The sequence below is a fragment of the Erinaceus europaeus genome, chromosome 3 (genome assembly GCF_950295315.1).
Source record: "Erinaceus europaeus chromosome 3, mEriEur2.1, whole genome shotgun sequence".
Taxonomy (NCBI): Eukaryota; Metazoa; Chordata; class Mammalia; order Eulipotyphla; family Erinaceidae; genus Erinaceus; species Erinaceus europaeus.
The window spans coordinates 126275384-126298426 of NC_080164.1; the positions used below are offsets into that span (position 1 = coordinate 126275384).

The 23043-nt window shown below is 42.7% G+C and overlaps 1 protein-coding gene across 5 annotated transcripts in view; it reads left to right on the forward strand.

The window, feature by feature from the left end:
- SHROOM3 (shroom family member 3) overlaps positions 1–23043 on the forward strand; it is a 384232-nt gene that overhangs the window by 340321 nt on the left and 20868 nt on the right. For all 5 annotated transcript variants that reach the window (XM_060187904.1, XM_007519854.2, XM_060187905.1 and 2 more), the window contains 3 exons: positions 1527–1640; positions 9000–12108; positions 19884–19957. In XM_060187904.1, coding sequence (XP_060043887.1) covers positions 1527–1640; positions 9000–12108; positions 19884–19957 — 3297 coding nt within the window. The remainder of the gene's footprint in view (positions 1–1526; positions 1641–8999; positions 12109–19883; positions 19958–23043) is intronic.

Below are 23043 nucleotides of genomic sequence, written 5' to 3' on the forward strand. Positions count from 1 at the left end.
CCGACTCCCCCCAGCTTTATTTTAAGATGCACGATGTGTTCAGTTGATGGATGCATTTATAAATTGTATAATTATCACATTATTAGTTACTACTGCAATCCCCCCACATAGCATTCTTTTATGTGTTATTTACAGTTAAGATTTACCTTCTTAGCAATATTCAAGTGTACAGTGGTTTTATTAACAATAATTATCAAGTTGTGGATTAGATCCACAAGCTTGTTAATCTTCTAGTTGGAAGTGTCTACCGTTTGACCAGCTCCCTATGTACCTCAAACCCCAGGTCCTGGTAACCACTCTACTCTTCTGAGTATCTTTTTTAGATTCCATATAGAAGTGACATCTATACTGTTTGTCTTTAGCTTTTTGACTAATTATAATATCCTCAAAGTTCATCCAAGTTGTTGTAAAGAACAGGATTGCCATCTTCCTTATTGTTGAATAATGTGTGTGTGTGTGTGTGTGTGTGTGTGTGTGTGTGTAGGCACACACATACCACATCTTTTTTAACCATCTGCCAATGAAAATTAGGTTGTTTCAACATCTTGGCTATTATGAACAATGCTATAATAAATTTGGGAATGCTGGGTTATTCTATTAAATAATGTCAGATTAGTTCTAAATAAAAAATTAATTTATGGGAGTTGGGCGGTAGCGCAGCGGGTTAAGTGCAGGTGGTGTAAAGCACAAGGACTGGTATAAGAATCCCGGTTTGAGCCCCCAGATCCCCACTTGCAGGGGAGTCACTTCATAGGTGGTGAAGCAGGTCTGCAGGTGTCTTTCTCTCCCCGTCTCCCCTTTTCTCTCCATTTCTCTCTGTCCTATCCAACAATGACATCAATAACAACAACAATAACTACAACAATAAAACAATAAGAGCAACAAAAGGGAATAAATAAAATATATTTTTAAAAAGATTAATTTATTATAGATAAATCAAATTACCACTCTGTTACATGCTGCTCCAGGGATAGGTTTTACATGGGGAGTCTTAAGAAAAAAAATTTTTTTTTTTTTTTAAGAATTCCCAACATTGGGAGGAAAGAATCAGATCATCACTCTGGTACATACAGTGCCACGGATCAAACTTGGGACCTCATGTTTTTAGGTTTAATACTTAAGCTGCTTCATCACTTCTCAGGCTACTACATGGAATTCTGTATGTAGGAATTTTTTAAAATTTATTTATTTTATATTGGAGCCATAGTTTCATGTTGAGGAAGAGAAAGAAGCTTACAGGCAGTGAAAGAGCTCAAACTATGAGCTTCAGGCATGAGAACAGTATATGCTATCAGCTGAGACATTCATTATATGGGAATTTTTAAGTCTGAAATTGTCAAAGTGAACAGGAAAATAAAATAATAAAGAATAGCAACAGTGAGGAAAAGAAGCAGTGAAATCTACTTTCCAGTATTTGCTTACTTTTTCCCTCTGAAGTATAGTGGTCTTTGCTTCCAAATCACATTGGTGAAGAGGGTAAGCAGAGAATGCTGCTAACCTGGTGGGCCCCTCTCCTGTCTCCCCAGGCGCAGTGAACCTCCAGGCCGACCTCACTCTTGGCATTCAACCAAATTTGGGGAGATGATGCAAATATCTCAGGGCACGATTGGCACTCCTTGGCCTCAGAGCTACCATTCCAGGTAAGTAGCCATAGTGGAGACCCAGAGGCTTCTCTACTTCAAGTAAGCTGCCTCAAGAAAAGAATGTTTGCTTCTGTTGGGGTGGGGGGAGGGACAGTTATTTAATTTTTTTCCCCCATCGAGTGTTAAATCACTCTATGTGCTACTTCCCTCACTTCCTTATTAGTCCTGTTGGATATGCAACATGTGCAATATGATATCATGTCCCAGGATCAACTGGTTTGAAGGGAAGCAGAACTGTTGTGGCTTCCTGAAGTATTTGTGGGGTCCATCCGTTCTCAGTTCACAGAGCTGTGTGAAGCCGTGCTCCTGCAATCCTTCTTTGTTGCAGACCAACAAATCAAGTTTTAAAAAGTGTATGTAGAGGCTGCGGAGGATGGTATAATAGTTATGTAAAGACTTTCTGATTGGTGTATTGCACCAAAATAAAAAACTCTGGGGTATGTGGGGGGTGGGGATTGCTCGGGTCCTGGAACATGATAGCAGAGAAGAGGACCTAGTGGGGTTGAATTGTATGGAAAACATGGAAATGTTATGCATGTACAAACTATTGTATTAATACCTCAAATAAATAAATAAATGACTTTCTGGACAGGGGTAGATAGCATTATGGTTATGCAAAGAGACTCTCATGCCTGAGGCTCCAAAGTTCCAGGTTCAATCCCCTACACCACCATAAACCAGAGGCTGAGCAGTGCCCTGGTTAAAAAAAAAAAAAAAACGACTTTCTTATGTCTGAAATTTTCAGGTCTCAAGTTCAATCTTTAGTACCACCACAAGCCAACTGAGGACTGCTTAGTGCATACAGTATCTCCTGTGATCTCGTTTCTTAAACATTTATTTATCAGACTGGCAGAATAATTCACTTGGCTACTGTGCTGCTTTGCCATGTGCATGACCCAGGCCCAAGCCCAGCCCCCACTGCAGTGAAGGAAGCTTCAGCACTGTGGTCTCTTTCACTCTTTGTGCCTCTATCAAACAAACAAACAAAAAAATGGGGTGGGGTGAGTAGCACACATATTACCAGGCACACACATTACCATGCACAAAAGCCTGGGTTCAAGCCCCCAGTCATCACCTACAGGAGACAAGCTTCACAGTTGATGAAGCAGTGCTGCAGGTATCTCTCTCCCACTCTGTCTTCCCCTTCCCTCTCTATGCAACAAATAAATATGTTTTAAAAGATTTGTTGGGGGCTGGGTGGTAGCATATATGGCACAAAGTGCAAGGACTAGCATAGGGATCCCTGTTCAAGCCCTCAGGTCCCCATCTGCAGGGGGTCGCTTCACAAGCAGTGAAGCAGGTCTGCAGGTGTCTGTCTTTCTCTCCCCCTCTGTCTTCCCCTCAGTCCTATCCAACAACAACAAAAAACATGGAAAAAGATGGCCACCAGGAGCAGTGGATTTGTAGTGCTGGCACCAAGCCCCAGTGATAACCCTGGAGGCAAAAAAAAAAAAAAAAAGTTTATTGATTAACAAGAGAAGGAGAGAACCAGAGCATTATTTTGGCATATGCAGTGCTGGGGATCTAACTTAGATGCTTTCAGGCCATATGCTGTACCTGTTGGGCCACCTCTTGGGCTACCTCAAATGATTATTTTGTCACTCCAGGCCTACTTTTTCAGATATAAAGACTGAGTTGGGGCCAGGGGTAGAGAGCATAATAGTTATGCAAAGAGACTCTCATGCCTGAGGCTCTAAAGTCCCAGGTTCAATTCTCTGTACCACATAAGCCAGAGCTGATTAGTGCTCTGGCAAAAAAAAAAAAAAAAAATTGAGTTGGGGTGGAGGTTGCCATATTACCACTGAAATGTCCTCCAGTATTTGGGCTTGAACCTGGGTCTCATGCATGGCAAAATAGGTACACTATCCAAGTAAACTATTTTGTCAGCCCTGATCTTTTATAAATGCTGCCTTAACCCCATTTTACAGAACAGCAGATTAAAATTTGGGAAGACTATAATTTATCCACGAGCAGACAACTGAGTCAAAACAAATTCACTCATTAATTATGACAACTAATTATAATAATTAGTCTGAAGATTTTTCCAGAAGCACCATGAAGCTGGTAATGAATTTCTACACTAATGGCATAAATCAACACAGACCTTGTATAAGTTTATAGTTAACCAAATGCCCCTAATAATGGAGTCCCTCTAAATTTCCCAACCTTCTTAGGAAATCCTAAATCTGAAGTTAAACCATGGAAATGGGGGGTGGGGTGTTGACCCTCCTGTCATCAGTGCTTAGAATAAAGAGCCTCGATCATCTCCAAGAGATCAGGAGAATGTGGGTGGAGGTAGCATCAGGAGTTTGGTGCTCTGAATGAATCCTACATTGTCCACCTCCTATCACCTCCTCTCTGCCCCTTTAATCAAGCTTCACAGCAACTCCCCTCTGACACAACTACTGCACAGAAGTCTGGGTGGGGCACAAAGGAAGAAAAGGATGCTCAGAATACTCAACTACTAGAGCTGTGCATTCTCTACCCTGATACGAATCGTCCTGTGGTCATTGTGTCTCATGCCTCAGGCTCCAAGCTCTGCAGAGGCTTTACCCCACCTGTGAGTTCTGCTCAGAGGGTTTGCTATTGGCAGTTGTAGATAGAGAAGCACCCCAGGTGTTTTTGAGGAACACAGTGGCTTCTAGTAGTCTCATGTGCCCAACCCAGTCTCAGTCCTCGGTTTATGGATGTCTGGCATTAAGCAGAATGAGAAAGAAGTACAGAGAGATTGAAGGTGTGTTTTAACTATCTGCAATCTAACACTTGTGCCTAGAATAAAATAATTTATACTAGGAGATCTTGAGTCATACAGTTCAGTTCCCTACTAAGAGACGGAAATAACAGTACCTAAATACTAAAGAACCACTTCATTCATCCAACAAATATATATTGAGGGTGCAGTGCTGAATAAGATGTTTTTAAAGCCCACCCTTTCAGTTTTACAAAGTGTGTTCTACAGAATAATGATCTGTTTTGTGCTGCTTGGAAAAATTTTCTAGGATCAGATAAATATATTTATTGATTTGTTTTACCAGAGCACTGCTCAGCTCTGGCTTAATGGCGGTGTGGAGGATTGAACCTGCCACCTTGGAACCTCAGTCATGAGAGTCTCTTTATACAATCATTATGCTATCTCCCCTGCCAAATAAATTTAGAAACCATTGTTTATATATTTTTCTTTCATAAAATAGCATGAAACAGTTTGTTAATGATTCAGAAGTCTTGCATTAAAGAAAATTACTTAAGATATTTTTTCAGTGTTTTCCAAACATTTGATTATCCAAGGAATTAATACTTTGTGAGTACACTTTAAGGAAGTATTTTCATATACTTGTTTTGGGCTCTTGGCTCTGTTTTAAGTATTTAAAGTACATTAACACAAATAGGATAGTTATATAACAATATAGGATAGTTATATAACAATGCACGAATCTACCACAGAATTAGCAAATATTTTTGTAATATTTATTTCAGATCTTAAAATTTTTAAAAACGGAGTCAGTAGTGTTAAGCGCAGGTGGCGCAAAGTGCAAGGACCCGTGTAAGGATTCCGGTTCGAGCCCCTGGCTTCCTACCTACAGGGGAGTCGCTTCACAGTCAGTGAAGCAGGTCTACAGGTATCTATCTTTCTCTCCCCCTCTCTGTCCTATCCAACAACAACAATAACTACAATAACAATAAAACAAGGGCAACAAAAGGGAAAATAATTTTTTCTTTAATTTAGAAACAACTGAGTCTCTATTCTTATAAAGGAGTATGATGCAATGTCAAATAGTGCTAAGTGTTTTGAGGAAAAGAAAGCCCAGTAACAGGGAGTAAAGAGAGCAGAGAATTCAGCAGGTCTTCCCTGATGCAAAGATTTGAATAAAAGACATTAAGACAAATGAGGAACATCCTATGTGCTGGTAACTGTGAGTATAAAGGCCTAAGGCCCTGAGTTGAAGATATACTTTACAGTGCACAAGGATCTGGGTTCAAGCCCCAAGTCCCACTTCGTGAGTGGTGAAGCAGTACTGCAAGTGTGTCTCTGCTTCTCAGTCTCTCTTCCTTTCAATTTCTGTCTCTGTCCAAGAAATGAATTAAAAAAATTTTTTTTAAAAAAAAAAAGAAAAGATCTGCAGGGGGAAAGCTTTGTGAGTGGTAAAGCAGGGCTGTAGGTGTCTCCCCTCTGAATTTCTCTCTTTATCCAGTAATAAATAAAGATAATAAAAAATTAAAAAAAATAAACTTAATATGTTTGAGTTACAGTAAGCAGGCAATTATACTAGAGTTTAGTAGGTCAATAAGAGAATAGAAAATAAGACTGGGAGACTGGCAAAATAGCTCAGTTGAGTAGTGTGCTTTTTTGGGGGGGGGCATATATGTGACCCAGGTTCCACCCAACTCTCTTTGTATTGGAGGAAGCTTTGGTGCTGTGGTATGTCTCTTCTCTCTCTCTCTCTCTCTCTCTCTCTCTCTCTCTCTCTCTCTCTCCCTCTCTCCCCCCCCCCCCACTCATCCCCTGGCATTTTATTTATTTTAATGAAAAAGAAATACAAAGAAAGACCAGAGCACTGCTCAGCTCTGGTTTATAAGGTGGTGCTGGGGATTGAACCTGGACATCAGAACTTCAGACATGAAAGTCTTTTTACATAACCACTATGTTGTATCCCCAGCCACCCCCATCTACATCTTCCTATCTGAAAAAGTTATCCTGGATCAGTGAAGTCTTGGGAAGGGAAGGAGGAAGGAAAAAAGATGGGCAGAGAAGGGGGGGGGAGGGAGGGATCGAAGAAGATTGGAGAAATAGCCAGCCTACAGTAAAAGCATTGCCACACTCAAGACTTCTTTATCACATTTAAGATGCACTCATCTTGATAGTGAGGCTGTCTTTGGTCTATAAAAATGGCAGAGATTGAAGACCTTTATCCCAATTTTCTGGTGCCATCTTGGAAGTTAAAATAACAAGCATAATCCAAAAACTAGCCTTAACAAAAAAAAAAAAAAAAAAAAAAAGAAAAGAAAAGAAAAAAGAAAACAAAGGTGGAAAAGCTTGTTCTTAGAGATGATATCAGGGCACTCAATGACATGACATCTGTCATTTAGTGATTTTGCCCAGTCAACTTGGGAATGGGAACTACTGCTTGGGAGCAGGAAATAGCATGCCACAGTCCTCATGTGATATGTGCATTCAAGGTTTGGTGGGCTGGCTTTCTTTTAGCTACAAGACAAAGCCAACTCTACGTATGCATTGCCTGGCTCTCTAAATATGTATATGTACATAGATATACATATATCAGTAATAATGTATTTTGAAGCATGTTAGTGATATTCTCATCTACTCGATAATGAGTGTTTAAGCTAACCTATCAGTTTACTCACTTTGATGTGTGTGTGCATTCCAAATTAGATTTGACTTATACTTGCACTAAAAGAAAGACAAATAGAATTTTTAGCAGTTAGGAAGATTAAGTAGTTTCTGCCACCAACATAGAATTGATGAGCAAGACAGCCTTTATAGGGCCTATTGCTTCTGCTCTGAGTGGTCTGTTAGACAAATAGAGCAGTTATCAACTGAGCTATGTCAGGTGCATTTTAACATAGCTACTTCATTTAGAGGAGGGACGGGTAGGGTGGTGGTAGTGGTGGTAAAATTTACCACTAACATATGCCATGTCACTGAGTGTCAGGCCTAACTACCCTAATCTGGCTATTCCATTTCCTTCTCCTTTGAATTTATACTTCCCCTTCCAAAGCAGGATGTTCTGTAATCTTAGTTAACATTGATAGAGATGCTAACTTCTTAGGAGTTAGCATAATGATTACAAAAAGACTATCATGCCTGAGACTCCAGAGTCCCAAATTCAATCCCCCAGACCACCATTAATCAGAGCTGAGCAGTTCTCTGGTGAAGAAGCAAACAAACAAACAAACAAAAAACAGGTGAAAGGTGGAAGAGAGGACTTTCTTCTTAAGGTTGCTGGAAATGTCTTCTTTCCTCCATGCATTTCCAGCATCAGTGCTGACTCAGAATATGTTCCTTCTATTCTCTCGCTATGTACTCTGGAGAAAGCCTAGCCACAGGGTACTATCTTACTTAGTAGAACAACATATATACTGTCATGAGATACAGAAATGTAATAATAGCTTCCTAAATTTTAAGTGTTGATAAGTCTGTGTGTTGAAAAATGGAAAATCTGGAGATGGGTGGTGGTACTCCTGGTTGAGCCACACACATTACCTTGCTTAAGGACCTACATTAGAGCCCCCAATCCTCACCTACAGAAAGTCAACTCACAAGCAGTGAAGCAGGTCTGCAGGTGTTTCTCTTCCTCCCATCTCAGTTTCTCACTGTCCTATCAAATAAAATAGAAAGAAAGAAAAAAGGAAAGTCTTTGGCAAGAACTCTTAGCAATTTAACCTTCTTTCGAGAATAGTGTCACAAGCATACATAGGCAGCTGTTTGATTTTCAAGCCCCTTAATCCTTCATGACTTCCTTGAGCATGACAGGTGAAGTATATTTTGAGTTTATAATTAAAGCTAATTATAAGTAATTTTGTTCTGAGGCAGCTTTCTGGGCTGTGGATTAAGAATCATTACCCCTTCTTTAGACCTATTCTGAAGCTCACCTGGAGGAACTTGTAAATGAGACCTCGCCCTCTAGTTGTACAAGCAGGCTTTGCTCAGGCTTCTGGAAGTTACCCAAAGGCACCTGACTCCCATGAATAAGATAACTACTCAAGCTTTCCTCTCTTTCCTTCTCTCATGGGCCTTATTCTGACTCAAGTTCTTTCTCTGTTTCTCATATTCAATGTTGTGTTTAGTTTTCTCACTGCAAACAAATTGTCTCTAGTATAGCTGAGATTCCAGGAAGAATGCCAGAGCATAGCCTCCAATTCCATAAAAAGGAAAGACAGTAACTCAAAACTTACACATGTGCACACAGTTTCCTTTGGCCACTCACATGCCTTGACTCTTACTAAGCCCTCCCCCACCCCCCCACTTTTCCCCCAAACAGCCCTAAAGACACAAACTTTGTCTCAATCACTCTTCCCCTCTCGTTTCTTGGCACATGTGGAATATCATTTCTAGCATATAGCAAATCATATCAGTTTTCTAGCTATCATCTGTGCTCCCCAGTTCTTGTCTTGTAAACTTAGTTGATTGATTAGAAGCACATAGGCTACAGTGATAGTCAGCTACTCCTAGTGACAACACAAGAAGCCAAGCTAAACCCAAATATGGCCTCTTACATCCACCCATCCAAAAACCAAACATCTTGCACAAGAGTGCACTTATAAACTGAGTCCTGTGCCCAAGAGCCTACTGGGGACAACAGCTCATAGCACTGACTGCTTTGTCTCCCTTTCTTACAGCTCCTCTACAAGTGACCTCTCTAGCTATGAGCATGCGTATCTGAGGCGGAGCCCTGAACAGTGCAGCTCCCAGGGGAGCATGGAGAGCCTGGAGCCCAGTGGGGGGTATCCACCCTGTCACCTTCTTTCCCCAGCCAAGTCCACCAGCAGCATTGACCAGCTCAGCCACCTTCATCACAAGAGAGACTCTGCTTATAGCTCCTTCTCCACCAGCTCTAGCATCCTCGAGTACCCACCTCCTGGCCTCTCTGGCCAGGAGCAGGCAGGCTCCACAGACACTCCTCCTGCTCGAGGTGGCCTCCTGGATGGAATGCGGCAGGCGGACATTCGCTATGTCAAGACAGTCTATGATCCCCGAAGGGGAGTGTCAGCAGAGTATGAGGTGAACTCAGCAGCCCTGCTTCTGCATGGTCGGGAGGCCCGGGCCTCAGCAGATGGTCAGAGCTATGACAGGTGGCCTGGTGTTCCTCGGGCCAAGGCAGCACTGTCCCTGGCCTGGAGTCAGCAGAGCCCCAGTTCCCTGGAGACAGTCACTGACAACATGACTTCTAAAGTGGGGGCCCCTCTGCCCCCTGCTAGAAGTGACAGTTACGCGGCCTTTCGGCACCGAGAGAGACCCAGCTCTTGGTCTAGTCTTGAGCAGAAACGGTTCTGCCGGCCTCAGGCAAACTCTTCAGGCTTGAAGTCACCCTTCTTGGATGAACAGCTGCACACTGTGCTAGAGAAGAGCCCAGAGAACAGCCCCCCAGTGAAGCCCAAGCAGAATTATACCCAGAATGCTCAGCCTGGCCAACCTCTGCTGCCCACTGGCATCTACCCCGTACCTTCCCTGGAGCCACACTTTGCCCAGGTGCCCCAGCCTTCTGTGAACACTAATGGCATGGTCTACCCTGCACTGGCCAAGGAGAGTGGGTATGTGGCCCCTCAGGGAACTAGCGAGAAGCTGGCTGCCTTGGATGAGAACGGGAACCACAATGGACCGAGCCGTCCTGGATTTGCTTTCTACCAACCCCAGCAGCACAACTCAACATCCCCAGGAGAGAGGAGAACTGAAATGTCAGCCAAATGTGTCCCTTACAAAGTTCATTTCCATCCAGTGCCTGAAAATGAGGAGGAGGCCTCCATGAAGAGACAGTTCTCACCTCTCCAAGACCACAGCCCACATCCCAGTGAGTGGAGGAGCAGCAAAGCACATTGTGATTACCACGCCCTCCGATCCCCTCAGGCTCAGGCCTGGATGGCAGGTGAAGACAAAAGGTCATTGAGGTCCTCTGAGCCTTGGGAGGGGGATTTCCAGGAAGATCACAACGCCAACCTCCAGCAGAGACCGGAAAGGGAAACCTTTGGCAGGACCAAGTCAGCCTTTTCATCTCTTCAGAATATTCCTGAGAGTCTTCGAAGGTCAAGCTGCCGCCTGGAGATGGGGGAATCAGTCCTGGAGGGCCCCCAGAATGAGGAGCCCCTCTCGGCAGTCAACACCAAGGCAGAGGGCTCTGGGAAGAAAGCTGCTCTGGATTACTGGAGCCATCTGGACAGGCCGGTTTCCTACCCAAGGCCTGAGGGGAGAGCCAGTGTCTTGGCCTCTTTCCAGAGCTCAGACCGGAGGTATGAAGAGCCGCCCTCGCCAGCCCAGCCACAGACGTCCAGTCTGGGCCGGAGGAGGTTGGGCGCCGCCACGGCTCTGCAGGGCCTCCATCCCGGGAGGCCGGGCTGCTCCTCGGTGCTGGAGAAGGTGTCCCAGATCGAGCAGCGCGAGCCCGGGGGAGGCTACGGCCACCACCCCCGGCTTGGCAGGACTTGTGCGAGTGACTTCCAGGAGCCCAAAGGCCCTCTCCGTGACTCTGAAGCCACCACCGCCGAGGCCCTCGGTGACGGGGAGCAGCCCTTCAAAAACGGGGAACCCAGGCTGGAAGAGGTTTCCTGGCAGCCCTGTGGGCAGCAGCTGCGGCGCGGCCCCCCAGTCCAGGCTGGCGAGCCTCCGCAGCGGGACGCACGCCTGCTCCGCAGCCAGAGCACCTTCCAGCTGTGCAGCGAGGCCCAGTGGCCCGAGGAGCGGCCTGCCAGCCCTGAGTCGCCCCAGCCCGACGCCCCCTTGAGCCGCGCCTACCGTAACAGCATCAAAGACGCACAGTCCCGCGTGCTGGGCGCCACCTCCTTCCGCCGCCGCGACCTGGAGCTGGGGGCGCCCGCGCCAGCCTGCAGGCCCTGGCGGCCTCGGCCCTCCTCTGCCCACGTGGGGCCGCGGAGCCCCGACGCGCCGGCAGCCTCCCCGCACACCCCGCACACCCCGCGGGAGCGGCACAACGTGACCCCGGCAGGGGACGACACCGCGAGGCCTGCGCTCCCCGCCGCCGCCCGCAGGGGGCCACGCCGCCGCCTGACCGCGGAGCAGAAGAAGCTCTCCTACTCAGAGCCGGAGAAGATGAACGAGGTGGGCGTCTCGGATGAGGCCGAGCTGGGCCCGCAGAGGACGGGGCTGCGGTTCTCAGAGAGCACGGTGGCCGACCGGCGCCGCGTGTTCGAACGCGAAGGCAAAGCCTGCTCCACGCTCAGCCTGTCGAGGCCCGAGCTGAAGCAGGTCCAGCAGAGTGCCCTGGCCGACTACATCCAGCGCAAGACGGGCCGCAGGCCCTCCTCTGCTGCGGGCCTCCAGGAGTCGGGGCGCGCCCAGAGCACCTACCTCCTGCCCCGCCCCGAGGGCTCAGGCCTCACCCCGGCCTCCAGCCTCTGCTCTCTGCGGGAGCCAAGCCTGCAGCCCCGGCGGGACGCAGCCGCAGCCCTCCTGCGCGTCGCTGCAGTGGGGGCTGGAGGGGAACCCCCGCGGGCCCCCCGAGATCGGAGCAGCTCTTTCGCTGGCGGTCGCCTCCTCGGGGAACAAAGACGTGGGGACCAAACCCCAAGGGATCAGCTTAATGGAGCTAACTTGAGTGGAACAAAGGGTACCCAGAGAGTGGACCGGATGCCAGGGGAGCACTCCTCATGGGGTGTCACCGCCCAGACAGCTGGGAAGTCCAAGTCAGCTGAAGACCTGCTGGAGCGCTCGGACGTCCTGGCTGTCCCTATCCATGTGAGGTCACGATCATCTCCCATTGCAGACAAGAAGCACCAGGTAGGTGTAGCCCGGTAAGATTCCCACTTGGACCTTGGAAGCTTTACTGTAGTTCCCACTAAAGAGGTCCTTTCCTCTTCCTTTTATATGGTCAGCATTCCCCTCCTCTTCCTTTTATATGGTCAGCATTCGTTTTCATGAGGTGATTTTTCTCAGTGCCCTTGTCTGATAACCTTACAATTATCAGGATATCTCTACATATTGGTGTTTATAGAATGATATTGATAGCATAGACTTTTGTCATCCATTTGAATGCAAGGAAAAGTTAATGACTATCCTTTTATTTTGCTTTTTTAAGGTTTGTTTTTATTTAATTTTATACCCCTCCCACATAGAGACAGGTTTATTTATTAATGAAAAAGAGAGGAAAAGGGAACCAGAGCATGACTGGCCATATACATTTCAAGGAAGTGAACTCAGGAGCTCACACTTAAGGGTCCAACACTTCATCTACTGTGTTACTTCTGGGCCACATACTTTGCTTTTTTCTTTACTTTTTAAACTTCATGAAATACTGTGATTCAGTACTATTTAAAATATTTTAGCTTTAAATCCCATTTCTGTTAGAGCTTTGCATTTATAAAATAGTGAGTATGAATGATTTTTATCATAATTGAGTTCTAGACTCTCTGACATATACTTTGCATTCCTTATCTCATTAATCCTCACAATTAATCCTATATGGCAGAGTATATTATCTATAACAAACCCACATCTCTCTGGTTTCTAACTGTCCTGTGCACTATCCTGATAAGCTAGGAGAATCATAGACTTTAAAATTCTCACATAAAAGGATTTTCTAATCTATGAACCGTGAACATGGTCAAGTACTTTCTGCTGGAGATTCCAGGCAGAGCTAGGACTAGAATCTGAGCTACAGGTATGTATTAATTTCCCCAATTCTTTTTTTTTTAATTTTATTTATTTATTTTCCCTTTTGTTGCCCTTGTATTTTTATTGTTGATGTAGTTATTATTGTTATTGATGTCATCATTGTTAGATAGGACAGAAAAGGTAAGAGATAGACATGCAGACCTGCTTCACCGCCTGTAGAGTGACTCCCCTACAAGTGGGGAGCCGGGGGCTTTGCGCCATGTGCGCTTAACCTGCCGCGCTACCGCCCAATTCCCAATTTCCCCAATTCTTAACCCATCCTCAAGTCTTACTTCCACCACAGATCACTGCCTGCCTTGTGCTTCCTTCACACTTAAGTACTAGAAATTCATGCAGATGTTGGTGCTTCTCTCCCACCCCTTCTCAGATTGCTTATCTGACAACAAAGTCAACACACAGTAAACCTTTGTAGAGCATATGCTGTACAGAAAGCACAGAATTAATGAAACTACAGTGGGAAGTGAAGTGTTTCTGAGGTTTATAATTGATCCGTGAATGTGGACTTATATACACAACTAGTGAATGCTTTGGGATAGAGAGACAGTACAGAGAGAAAGTGATTGATTCTAACTGTGGGATCTGAGAAAGGCTCTTTGAAAGAAGGTGATACTTAAGCCAGGCAAGAAAGGATGGACAGGATACTGACAAGAAGGGCTGGGGACTCTGGAGGAGGCAATGGTTGAAAGATACTATCTCAAAGATTCACCACTTGCTGCCTGAGGAATTTGTGGTATTTCTCTTGAAATACACATACACAGTCTTCTGAGAGAAGATACTATAGCCCTCCTAGATATTATTGGCTCAGAAATATGTTCTCCTTGGTATAAACCTACATGCCCCCCCAGATCTATAGAACCAGTCTCCTACAAGTCTTCAATTATCCCCCCACCATACCCCCAGAATGAAAAATAGCTCATTTCCACTCCTTGTCCTACCACTAGAAGTCTTTTAAAATCTATGTATGTACCATGAAATTTTACCTAGTTTGATGGACTTTATTAGCTTACTGACAAGTATTTTCTTTCTTTGTCCTGATGATTTAAAGAAAATAGAAATGCTTAGGTGAAAATCAAATCATCATCTATTATTTATTCCCTACTAGATGCTATTATTATTTTTATTCTCAAATGTTATTTTCCCCTAAAAATATTTTTCAAGCTTGGTATACTGGGAAATAAGAGCTAAACTAAGGCACAGAAATGAAAATATTCTTCTAAATTCCACTTTATAATATTTGAAGATTTTTTTTCCCTTTAGTTGCCCTTGTTGTTTTATTGTTGTAGTTATTATTATTGTTACTGATGTCATTGTTGTTGGATAGGACAGAGAGAAATGGAGAGAGGAAGGGAAGACAGGGGGAAGGGGGGCGGCGGAGAGAAAGATAGACACCTGCAGACCTGCTTCACCACCTGTGAATCGACTCCCCTGCAGGTGGGGAGCCGGGGGCTTGAACCAGGATCCTTATGCTGGTTCTTACGCTTTGCGCCATGTGCGCTTAACCTGCTGCACTACCGCTGGACTCCCACTATTTGAAGATCTTTTAGGAAGGTAATTATAGAATATTTAGGCACCTTTTTTAAATTATCTTTATTTTATTTATTGGATAGAAACAGCCAGAAATCAAGAGGGAAAGGGGTGATAGAGAGGGAGATGGGGCCAGGCGGTGGCACACCAGGTTAAGCCACATAGTACGAAGTGTGAGGATCCCAGTTCCCACTTGAGGGGTAACTTCACAAGCGGTGAAGCAGGTCTGCAGGTGTCTGTCTTCCTCTCTTTTATTTACTTTTTCCAGTATCTTTAATACTGAATAGAAACAGCCAGAAATCGAGAGTGTAGGGGGGGAGAGAGAGAGGGAGAGAGAGAGAGACCTGCAGCTCTGCTTTACCATTCGCAAAGCTTTCCCCCTGCAGGTGAGGACCAGGGGCCCAAACCTGGGTTCTTGCACATTGTAACATGTAGGCACCTTCTTCATATGTTTTATATGTTGATATTACTCAATTTGGGTTCTGTGATACCAAGGGTGTGTGTGTATGTATACATATATATTCATTTATTTATTGAATAGATACGGGAGACACAGAAGAAGAGAGACACCTCTGACAGTGCTTCACTACTTGTGAAGCTTCCCACCACCCACCCAGATTGAGCCCCAGGGACTTGAATCTGGGTCTTTGTACATTGTAACATGTCTGCTCTACCACCTGTTTTACCACCTGGCCCCTCAAAAAGGTATACTTTTAAAACAAAACTTTATTTGTGCTGCTTTACTCCTACAAATCCCCAAAATAGGCGATCCTCCCCCAGACTGTAACAGAGCCAGGGCTCTTTGCCTAAGCTGCCAGCCTCTTACACCCCTCCCAGGTCTGCCTACGCCTAGACTGGCCCGGACATGGTCTTTTTCTTCATGCATTCATCATCTGCCTTATTTGTAGAACCGATGGAAACAAAGCAACACTAGTCTCCACATAGTTTGTATGGTATAGTTATTATTTTAAGTGGCTATAAACCTGAATGTCTATGTGAATTAACTTCCAGGAACTTTTTACCACTAGTGTTTAATAAACCTGTTTCTCATCATAGCTTTAGAGAACCATGATAAATCACATGAATTGTAGACTGTCTGCCTGAGTTCCAAAAGATAGTATATTTCTAGTACAGGTTCAGTCCATGACATCCCAAACAAATACTGCAATCCCTGCCAGCCAGGTCTTGCAGTAGAAGATCAGGGTTCCACAGACTTTTGGTGTAATTGAGTACCTTTTCCAAAGTCTAATAGTGAGGACAGTTTCAAAAAAAGACTGTGAAAACCAACTCTTGTTCATAAAACATTGATCATTCTTAGACCTTAAATGATGAAGGCAGGAGGCTGCCTTTTAGTGCTGAGATCTGCTCAGATATCCAGCAGGCCTGGGCCTGTCCCTGACTGGCTGTGACTCTCCCATTATCTCTCCTTTAATTTGTAGAGCAACTGGATATTAGTGGAGGGGAAGGGGTATGTCAAATTCTTGCCTTAAAAAAAAAAAAAAAAAAAAAAAACCTTAACCTTTTTAAAGTAAGTGGACCCTGCAGAGCTACAGAGAAACATTCAAACATTTCTACTTTGGGGATGGAAATTTACACCTATTAATTGCATAGATCTAAAGTGTAGCAGAAACTTATGAAAAAAGAAACCTAAGAAATAAGATTTATGGTTGGGATTTTTTTTTTCCTAGATACTGAATTCAACTTTTCTCTAATTCTCGCTGTTGTTTTTCTCCAGAGCCCTTAGTTTCTGACATATAACATTCACCATCTAACAGTGTGACAATGTATGTTATGTGCCAGCCATTGTATTAAGTGTTTAATAAGCATAAAATGAATCCTGACCTCTGTGCAAAGAGGTAAATATTATCTGTATGTTATGAGTGAGAGAACAGGGGTATAGGAAGGGTAAGAAATCTTCCCCATGCTCCAGTCTTGAAATAACTGTACCATGCTGCCTCCTTGAACGAAGGGGAGGAAAAAAAAAAAAAATGGGAGAGAAAGGAGGCAGCAAAAGTTAATATTTATTGATTACTGTTACATTTAAATAACATTTTCAGGTTCTTCAAGTGAGTAATTCCTTTTTGGCAGATACTAGAAACTGATGTTCCAGACAACATAAATACTGTTGTCTTCAAGGCAGAGGAGACAGCATAATTGTTATACACACAAGACTGTCTTGCCTGAGGTTCTAAGGTCCCAGGTTCAATCCCTCATGGCACCACAAGCCAGAACTGAACATTGCTCTGATATATATATATTCATTTCTATATTTCATTGATCATGGAGATACTAGTATATCTAACTTACAATCCAAAGCAAGACTGAGAATTAAGAATTTAGGTTATTTTGTTTTTTAGTTTCCTTCCTACCTACGGCTTTGCAGATCCAGGCCATCTTTTTCTGATTGAGAGTCATCATAGCACCAAAGCTTCCTTCAGTGCTACAGTGTGCTTCAAGGTATTATACCAGGGACTCAATCCTGGGTCACATAGCAAACCTAGCACCCTTCCAGGTGAACTATCTTACCAGTTCAGGCTTACAGTTTTAAATGTGTTATACCTAGTGAAGAAGAAGAACTGGTATGTTTTTTGAGTCAAGTTGTTGAAAATCAGATATAATTTGTAAAATAAACAGACTTTTCAAAAGTATCTATTGATAGAGACTGGGTGGTGGCACACCCGGCTAAGCACACAGTACCATGCACATGTGATAGAGCTGTCTACCTGTTTCTCCCATAGCTACTGCTTTTCGCAAAATTGTCATAGTACTTGATACTTTTTATCAGTACACAGAAAAAAAAAGGCCTCCTTTAACAGTAAATATGTGTTCAAAACAAGTAAATGCAACAAAAACTCTTTACTCGTTGGGCTTTTGCTAAGCTCTAAAGGCATTTTCCATCATCTAAATAGTATTTTGATTGACAGGAGATCCAGAGAGTCCTCTCAAGTAGACATTTACAGGGTCTAACTCTTATTTGCAAAGAAGGCAACAGAAAAGGAAAATATCTTTAAATGTTACTATGTTAGAAGCTCATAGAGGGACCTAGAAGCTTTGCCTGTATTGACAAAGCTGCACATTAATGTCAACAAAGGTAAAGACTTTAGAGGGACAATAGGTTTCACAGAGACCAGAAATTTTCACTCCCTGCAGTGATCTTTCAATGGATGGGAGACACATGGGGGTCCTTTTTCTCAGAGCAACTGAGGACTGAGTGCCTCGAGCCCAACCACCATTCACCCTGTTGAAGCGCCAAAGAAAAGTCTTGCACTTTGGGAGAGATTGTAGTTTAAATCCTAGCCATTCCATTTACTTAACTGTGAGTAAGTTAACAATCTCTAGGAATCTCAACAACCCCCTTTCTCCCCACTGTTAAAGATTTAAAGAAGAAATTTGAAGTACATAATTTGAGGGTTGTGGGGTACTTGGCAGAGTGTCTAGCAGCACATAGTAAATTCTCTAAGGAAAGCCACAGTTACTAATAATAATCTTGTGTTTCTCCTCTATAACGATGCTACCATTACCTTTGGTGGCTTTTTTTTTTTAATTGCCACCAGGGTTATCACTGGGACTAAGTGCCTGCATGACAAATCCACCGTTCTCAGAAACCTTTTCTCCTGTCCCCTACCCCACATACACCCCTCCCCCCTTCTTTTATTTATCTTGATAGGACTGAAAGACACCTGCAACCCTGCTTCACCTCTCATAAAACTACCTTCCTGCATGTGGGGACTAGGGGTTTGAACCATGTGTGCACCACTGTCTGACGCCCACCTTTGGTGATTTTATTGCTTATTAGCATTTCTTACACTGATTGGGAACAAATGAAATGGGGTAGAAGGCAGCACTTAGGCCTGAGTAAATAATGAAATAAGTTTCTGGAATTAAGTCATATATATATATATATATATATATATATATATATATATATATATATATATATATATATGCCAAAGTATTGCTCAATCATCCATGTAGTTCCAACTGACTCTGTTTCTTGTGGTGCCAGGGGCTCCATGCTTGGAAGGTGTACACTCTAACACTAAACCACTTGCCCGTGAAAGGCCAGAGCTCCACCCCATATTCTATGCAGTGCTGGGGATCAAACCCAGGGCCCCGCACACAGAAGGCATGTGCTTAATTGCTGAGCTGCCTCTGGTCCCTGAAATCACATTTACAGGCTATATACAGATTTAATTTTTCTGTTTCCTGCTTGTCTCACACTGTCTTAAGTAATTGAAATGTAAACACATTACCAACCACAACAGCATTGTCTTCACCAGGAACCTGTTCATGGACCACAGTTGATGTCTTCAAAAGCTGACCATGACTCTTTCAGAAAACCAGTATTATTCCTATTAAGAACCAAAGAGGTTCAGAGAGATGGCATAGTGCTTATGCAAAAGATTTTCATGTCCGAGGCTCCCGGGTACCAGATTCAAACTCTGCTAACACCGTGAGCCAGAGCTGAGCAGTGGATATAGCATTGGACTTGCAAGCATGAGTGTCCTGAGTTCTGTCTCCAGCTCTGGATGTCAGAGTGATGCCCTGGCATCTCTCCTTCTCCTCCACAACCTGCCACTAACTTGTGAAATATTTTTTTAAAAAATGGTTAAAAAAAAGTTAGCAAAATAGATGGTGCCCTCTTCTCCACCAAACTGAAGACAACTTCAGTGCTGTGGTAGTTTCTCCTCCCCCTCTCTTTATTGGGGTTGGGGAGGATTAGCTCAGAGCAGTAAAGCCCTATGATGGCAAGTAATGCCTATTGAAAAATCCTCAAGATTCTTGACATTATGTGAATGTCTTTCCTAGAGAAAGTACATTTCAACCCTATTATAGACCAGATTCATTCATATCCAATTATAAACTAAGAACACTTGACATTGTTCTTAAATTCAATAAGCGTTTTCTATCATCTCCCTTGTTTTCCCTATTACTGCTTTTAAAAGTTAGCCCTTTCAATTAACTTTCAGCATTATTCTTCATACAAATATAGCAATGGCTTTGAACATGGAGATAATTGTCATCAGACTTGGTCTTGCTTAGAAAGATGTTAGATGCTTAGAAAGATTAGGAGAGAGGCAGCTGGTAGGAAACTGAGGTTCAGATCCTAGCCATGCCTCTGGAAACCCTGAGAAAATTGATGCGTTTGAGCCTGCCACCTTAGTATGCAGTAAGGTTAACAATACTTTCTGAGGCTCAGAATGAAATGAGTTCACTGGTAAGAAGTATACTACCCTGATGCTGGAAGTTATAGTAGTTCTCCAATCAGTGTCCATTCTGCTTTCTGACTCCACTTCCTTGGTAAATGAAAATTCGGGTCTGCCTATAACACTACTGTGTCTGTCTTGTGTTTCAAGGACATGCTTTCAGGAGAAGGAAATGGCTTCGGTTTTGTGAGGAATCCATGTTGTCCAGCTGGCCCTGGATCTAGGTAGGTAGATGTATTTTTTTTTAATTTTAATACTATAATTATAATTATTATTTTTTTTACCAGAATACTGCTCAGCTCTGGCTTATGCTGGTGTAGGGAGATTGAGCCTGGGATTTCAGAGCCTCAGGCTTGAGAGTCTCTTTGCATAACCATTATGCTGGCTACCTCCAGCCCAGAGTAGATGTATTTCTAATGCACTCTGCCTTAAGATAAATGTTTGTGTACCTTGGTATGAAAAGTTTAAGAGTGCCATTCCATATGCCATAATACCATGTACTGCTTTTTCATTTTGTCTAAACTGTTGGGGAACTTCCTTTTCATTTATTGCTGCCTTTCTCTAAAAATGATACTTAATCAAAATAGGTATTAAGCGTGGACTGTTGAGATGATTTAGCTTCAGCACAAAGTGCTCTTCTCAGTATGTCCTGCTGCTCTCATGCCTGTGGACTCCTCATGTGGTCAGGAATGGGGAGAATGTGCATCACCTCAATAGCCTCAAAGAGCGATACAAAGTCATAGGAAGTTCCCACAGTCATAATTTTTAGTCACTTAGGGAATAGAAGACAGCAGGAAGTCATTTAAGCAAAAAGTTTGCCATTCAAGTCATTTTCTCAAGTAGAAAAGGAATTTGATATGTTTATTTTATTTTATCAGAGCACCGTCCAGCTCTGGTTTATGGCAGATTGAGCCTAGGATCTTGGAGCCTGAGGCATGAAAGTTTGTTCTGTAAACCAGTTGTGCTACCTCCTTGGTCTCAGAATTGATTTGAATTTATTTTTGAGAAAAGACATCATTGCATCACTCTGGCACATGTGATACCAGGAATCAAACTCAGGACCTCATGATTACAACAATCTCTTAAAATTTTGAATTGTTCACATAAACTGGAATAGAAATTTTCCTTTTTCTCTTTTACCAAAGCACGGTTCAGCTCTGGTTTATGCTGGTGCTGGGGACTGAATTTGGGACCTCTGGTGCCTCAGGCATCAAAGTCTTGCATAATCATTGTGCTGTCTCTCCAGCCCCTGAAACAGATTTTCCAAGTTTATCCTGGAACTATTTGCTTGTATGTAGTTTTAAAGAAGCGCCATTATTGTAATATGTTATGTTATAATCTGTTAATACATTAAATGGATCACTTCATTTTTGATGGAGGTACAGTTGACATATTAGTTATTAATTTCAGCTGTACAATATGATTTTATATTTTGCACGTATTACAAAATGATCACAGTTTATTTAGCATCCATCACTATATATGTAGTTATAAATTTTTCTTGTGGGCAGGAGAGATAGCATAGTGCTTATGCAAAAAAGGCTTTTATACCTGAGGCTCTGAGGGTCCCGGGTTTAATTTCCCATTCTACCTTAAGCCAAAGCTGAGCAGTGCTTTTTTTATGTCTCTCTCATTAAATTAAAGAAGATATTTAATTTTTTTTTCTTGTGTTAAAACTTAAGATTGAGTCTCCTGGTTTTCATATATGCAGTAGTTTGATTAATATAGTTACTATCACATTTATTTTGACCCTCCACAAGCTCTTCATCCAGCAGTCCAGCCTACTCTGACATCCATTAATCTTATCTAGATATCTGTGATCTTGGTTGGTTTGTTTGTTTATACTCAGATTCTACAGATAAATGAGGTCATAAAGTAGTCTTTTTTTTTTTTTCTTTATATGTATATGAGTAAATCTCTGATTGTGAAACCTGCCCCCTGTGGGGGAAAGGGGCTTGAATCCAGGTCCTTGCACATGGTAACATCTTTTTGTTTGGTAGTTTTAAAATTGTATCACTTTCATAATTTTTCTTTTTTTTTTTTTTTTTTAACCAGAGCACTGCTCTGGCTTATGGCATTGCAGGGTATTAAACCTGGAACTTTGAAGATGTAGGCATGAGAATCTCTTTGCATAATCATTATGCTATCTACCCTCTTTCTTAATTTCTTATTAGTATATAGAAATACAGTTGACTTTTGTGTATAGGTTGTACATCCGACAGCTTTACTGAATTTGTTTAACAGTATTTTGGTGGAGTTGTTCAAGATTTGGTCTATACCAGGTTCTTTCAGACAAGTTCTTAATGTTTCTTATATTTTACTCAGTCATGTTTCTCTCTATATATTCATCTCAATCTCTCAACCTGATAACTATCACTGATAAACCGTCAGTGTGGTCAGGAAGTAGGTTTTAAGTTCCTTTCTTTACTGCCAAATGCAGTGTCCCACAGTTGACGCTGCTGCTACTTACTGTAGCTGTGCTCAAAGGGAAGAAAAATTTTAAGGTGAGGTCAAGGATTTTGGCCAGTTCAAGTGCATTAATTAAAAGCTACAGAGAGCCAGGAGAAAGCTTACTGACGAACTCAAGCAGTGCTAGAAGGGAACTGCTTTGAAATCAAAGATGAGATTAAATTCACCACTAAAAAAAAGCAAATAACCTTGATTACTGAAAAAAGGGCTTGAGCAGACCTATCTCCAAAGATGACAGATAAGCAGCCAACAAGCATACATATAAGAAAAGGTGATCCATCAGAGAAATACAACCAAAGCCCTGAAATAGCACCTCCTTAACCATTAGGGTGGCTGATGATGTGGGGAAAATAACCTTGTACACTATTGGTGGGGTTGTAAAATGGTGCAGGGCAATGAAAAACAGTATGGAGATTCCTCAGAAAACTTAATAGAAACTGTCATATGTTCCTATAGTCCTCCTTCATATATGCACAGAAGAATTGAAAGCAGGATCCTAAAGAGATCATTTCAAACTCATGTTGACAAAAGTACTACTTTTTATATTTATTTCTTATTAGTAATTTAATATTGATTTACAAAATTGTAAAATATTAGGGGTATAATCCCATATGGTTCCCACCATCAGAGTTCTGTATCCCCACCCCCTCCATTGGAAACTGCGGTAGTTCTCCTAAGGTCACTGATATGGGCTGATTCCATAATGATCTATGTGTATATGTATATATACATATATTTTATTTTCCAATTTTTTCAATTTTAACAACATTCCTATAAACTAAGATTAAACATAAGCTAAAAACATTACCTCAAAGTTTACTGAATTCTTTAAAGAACTGTT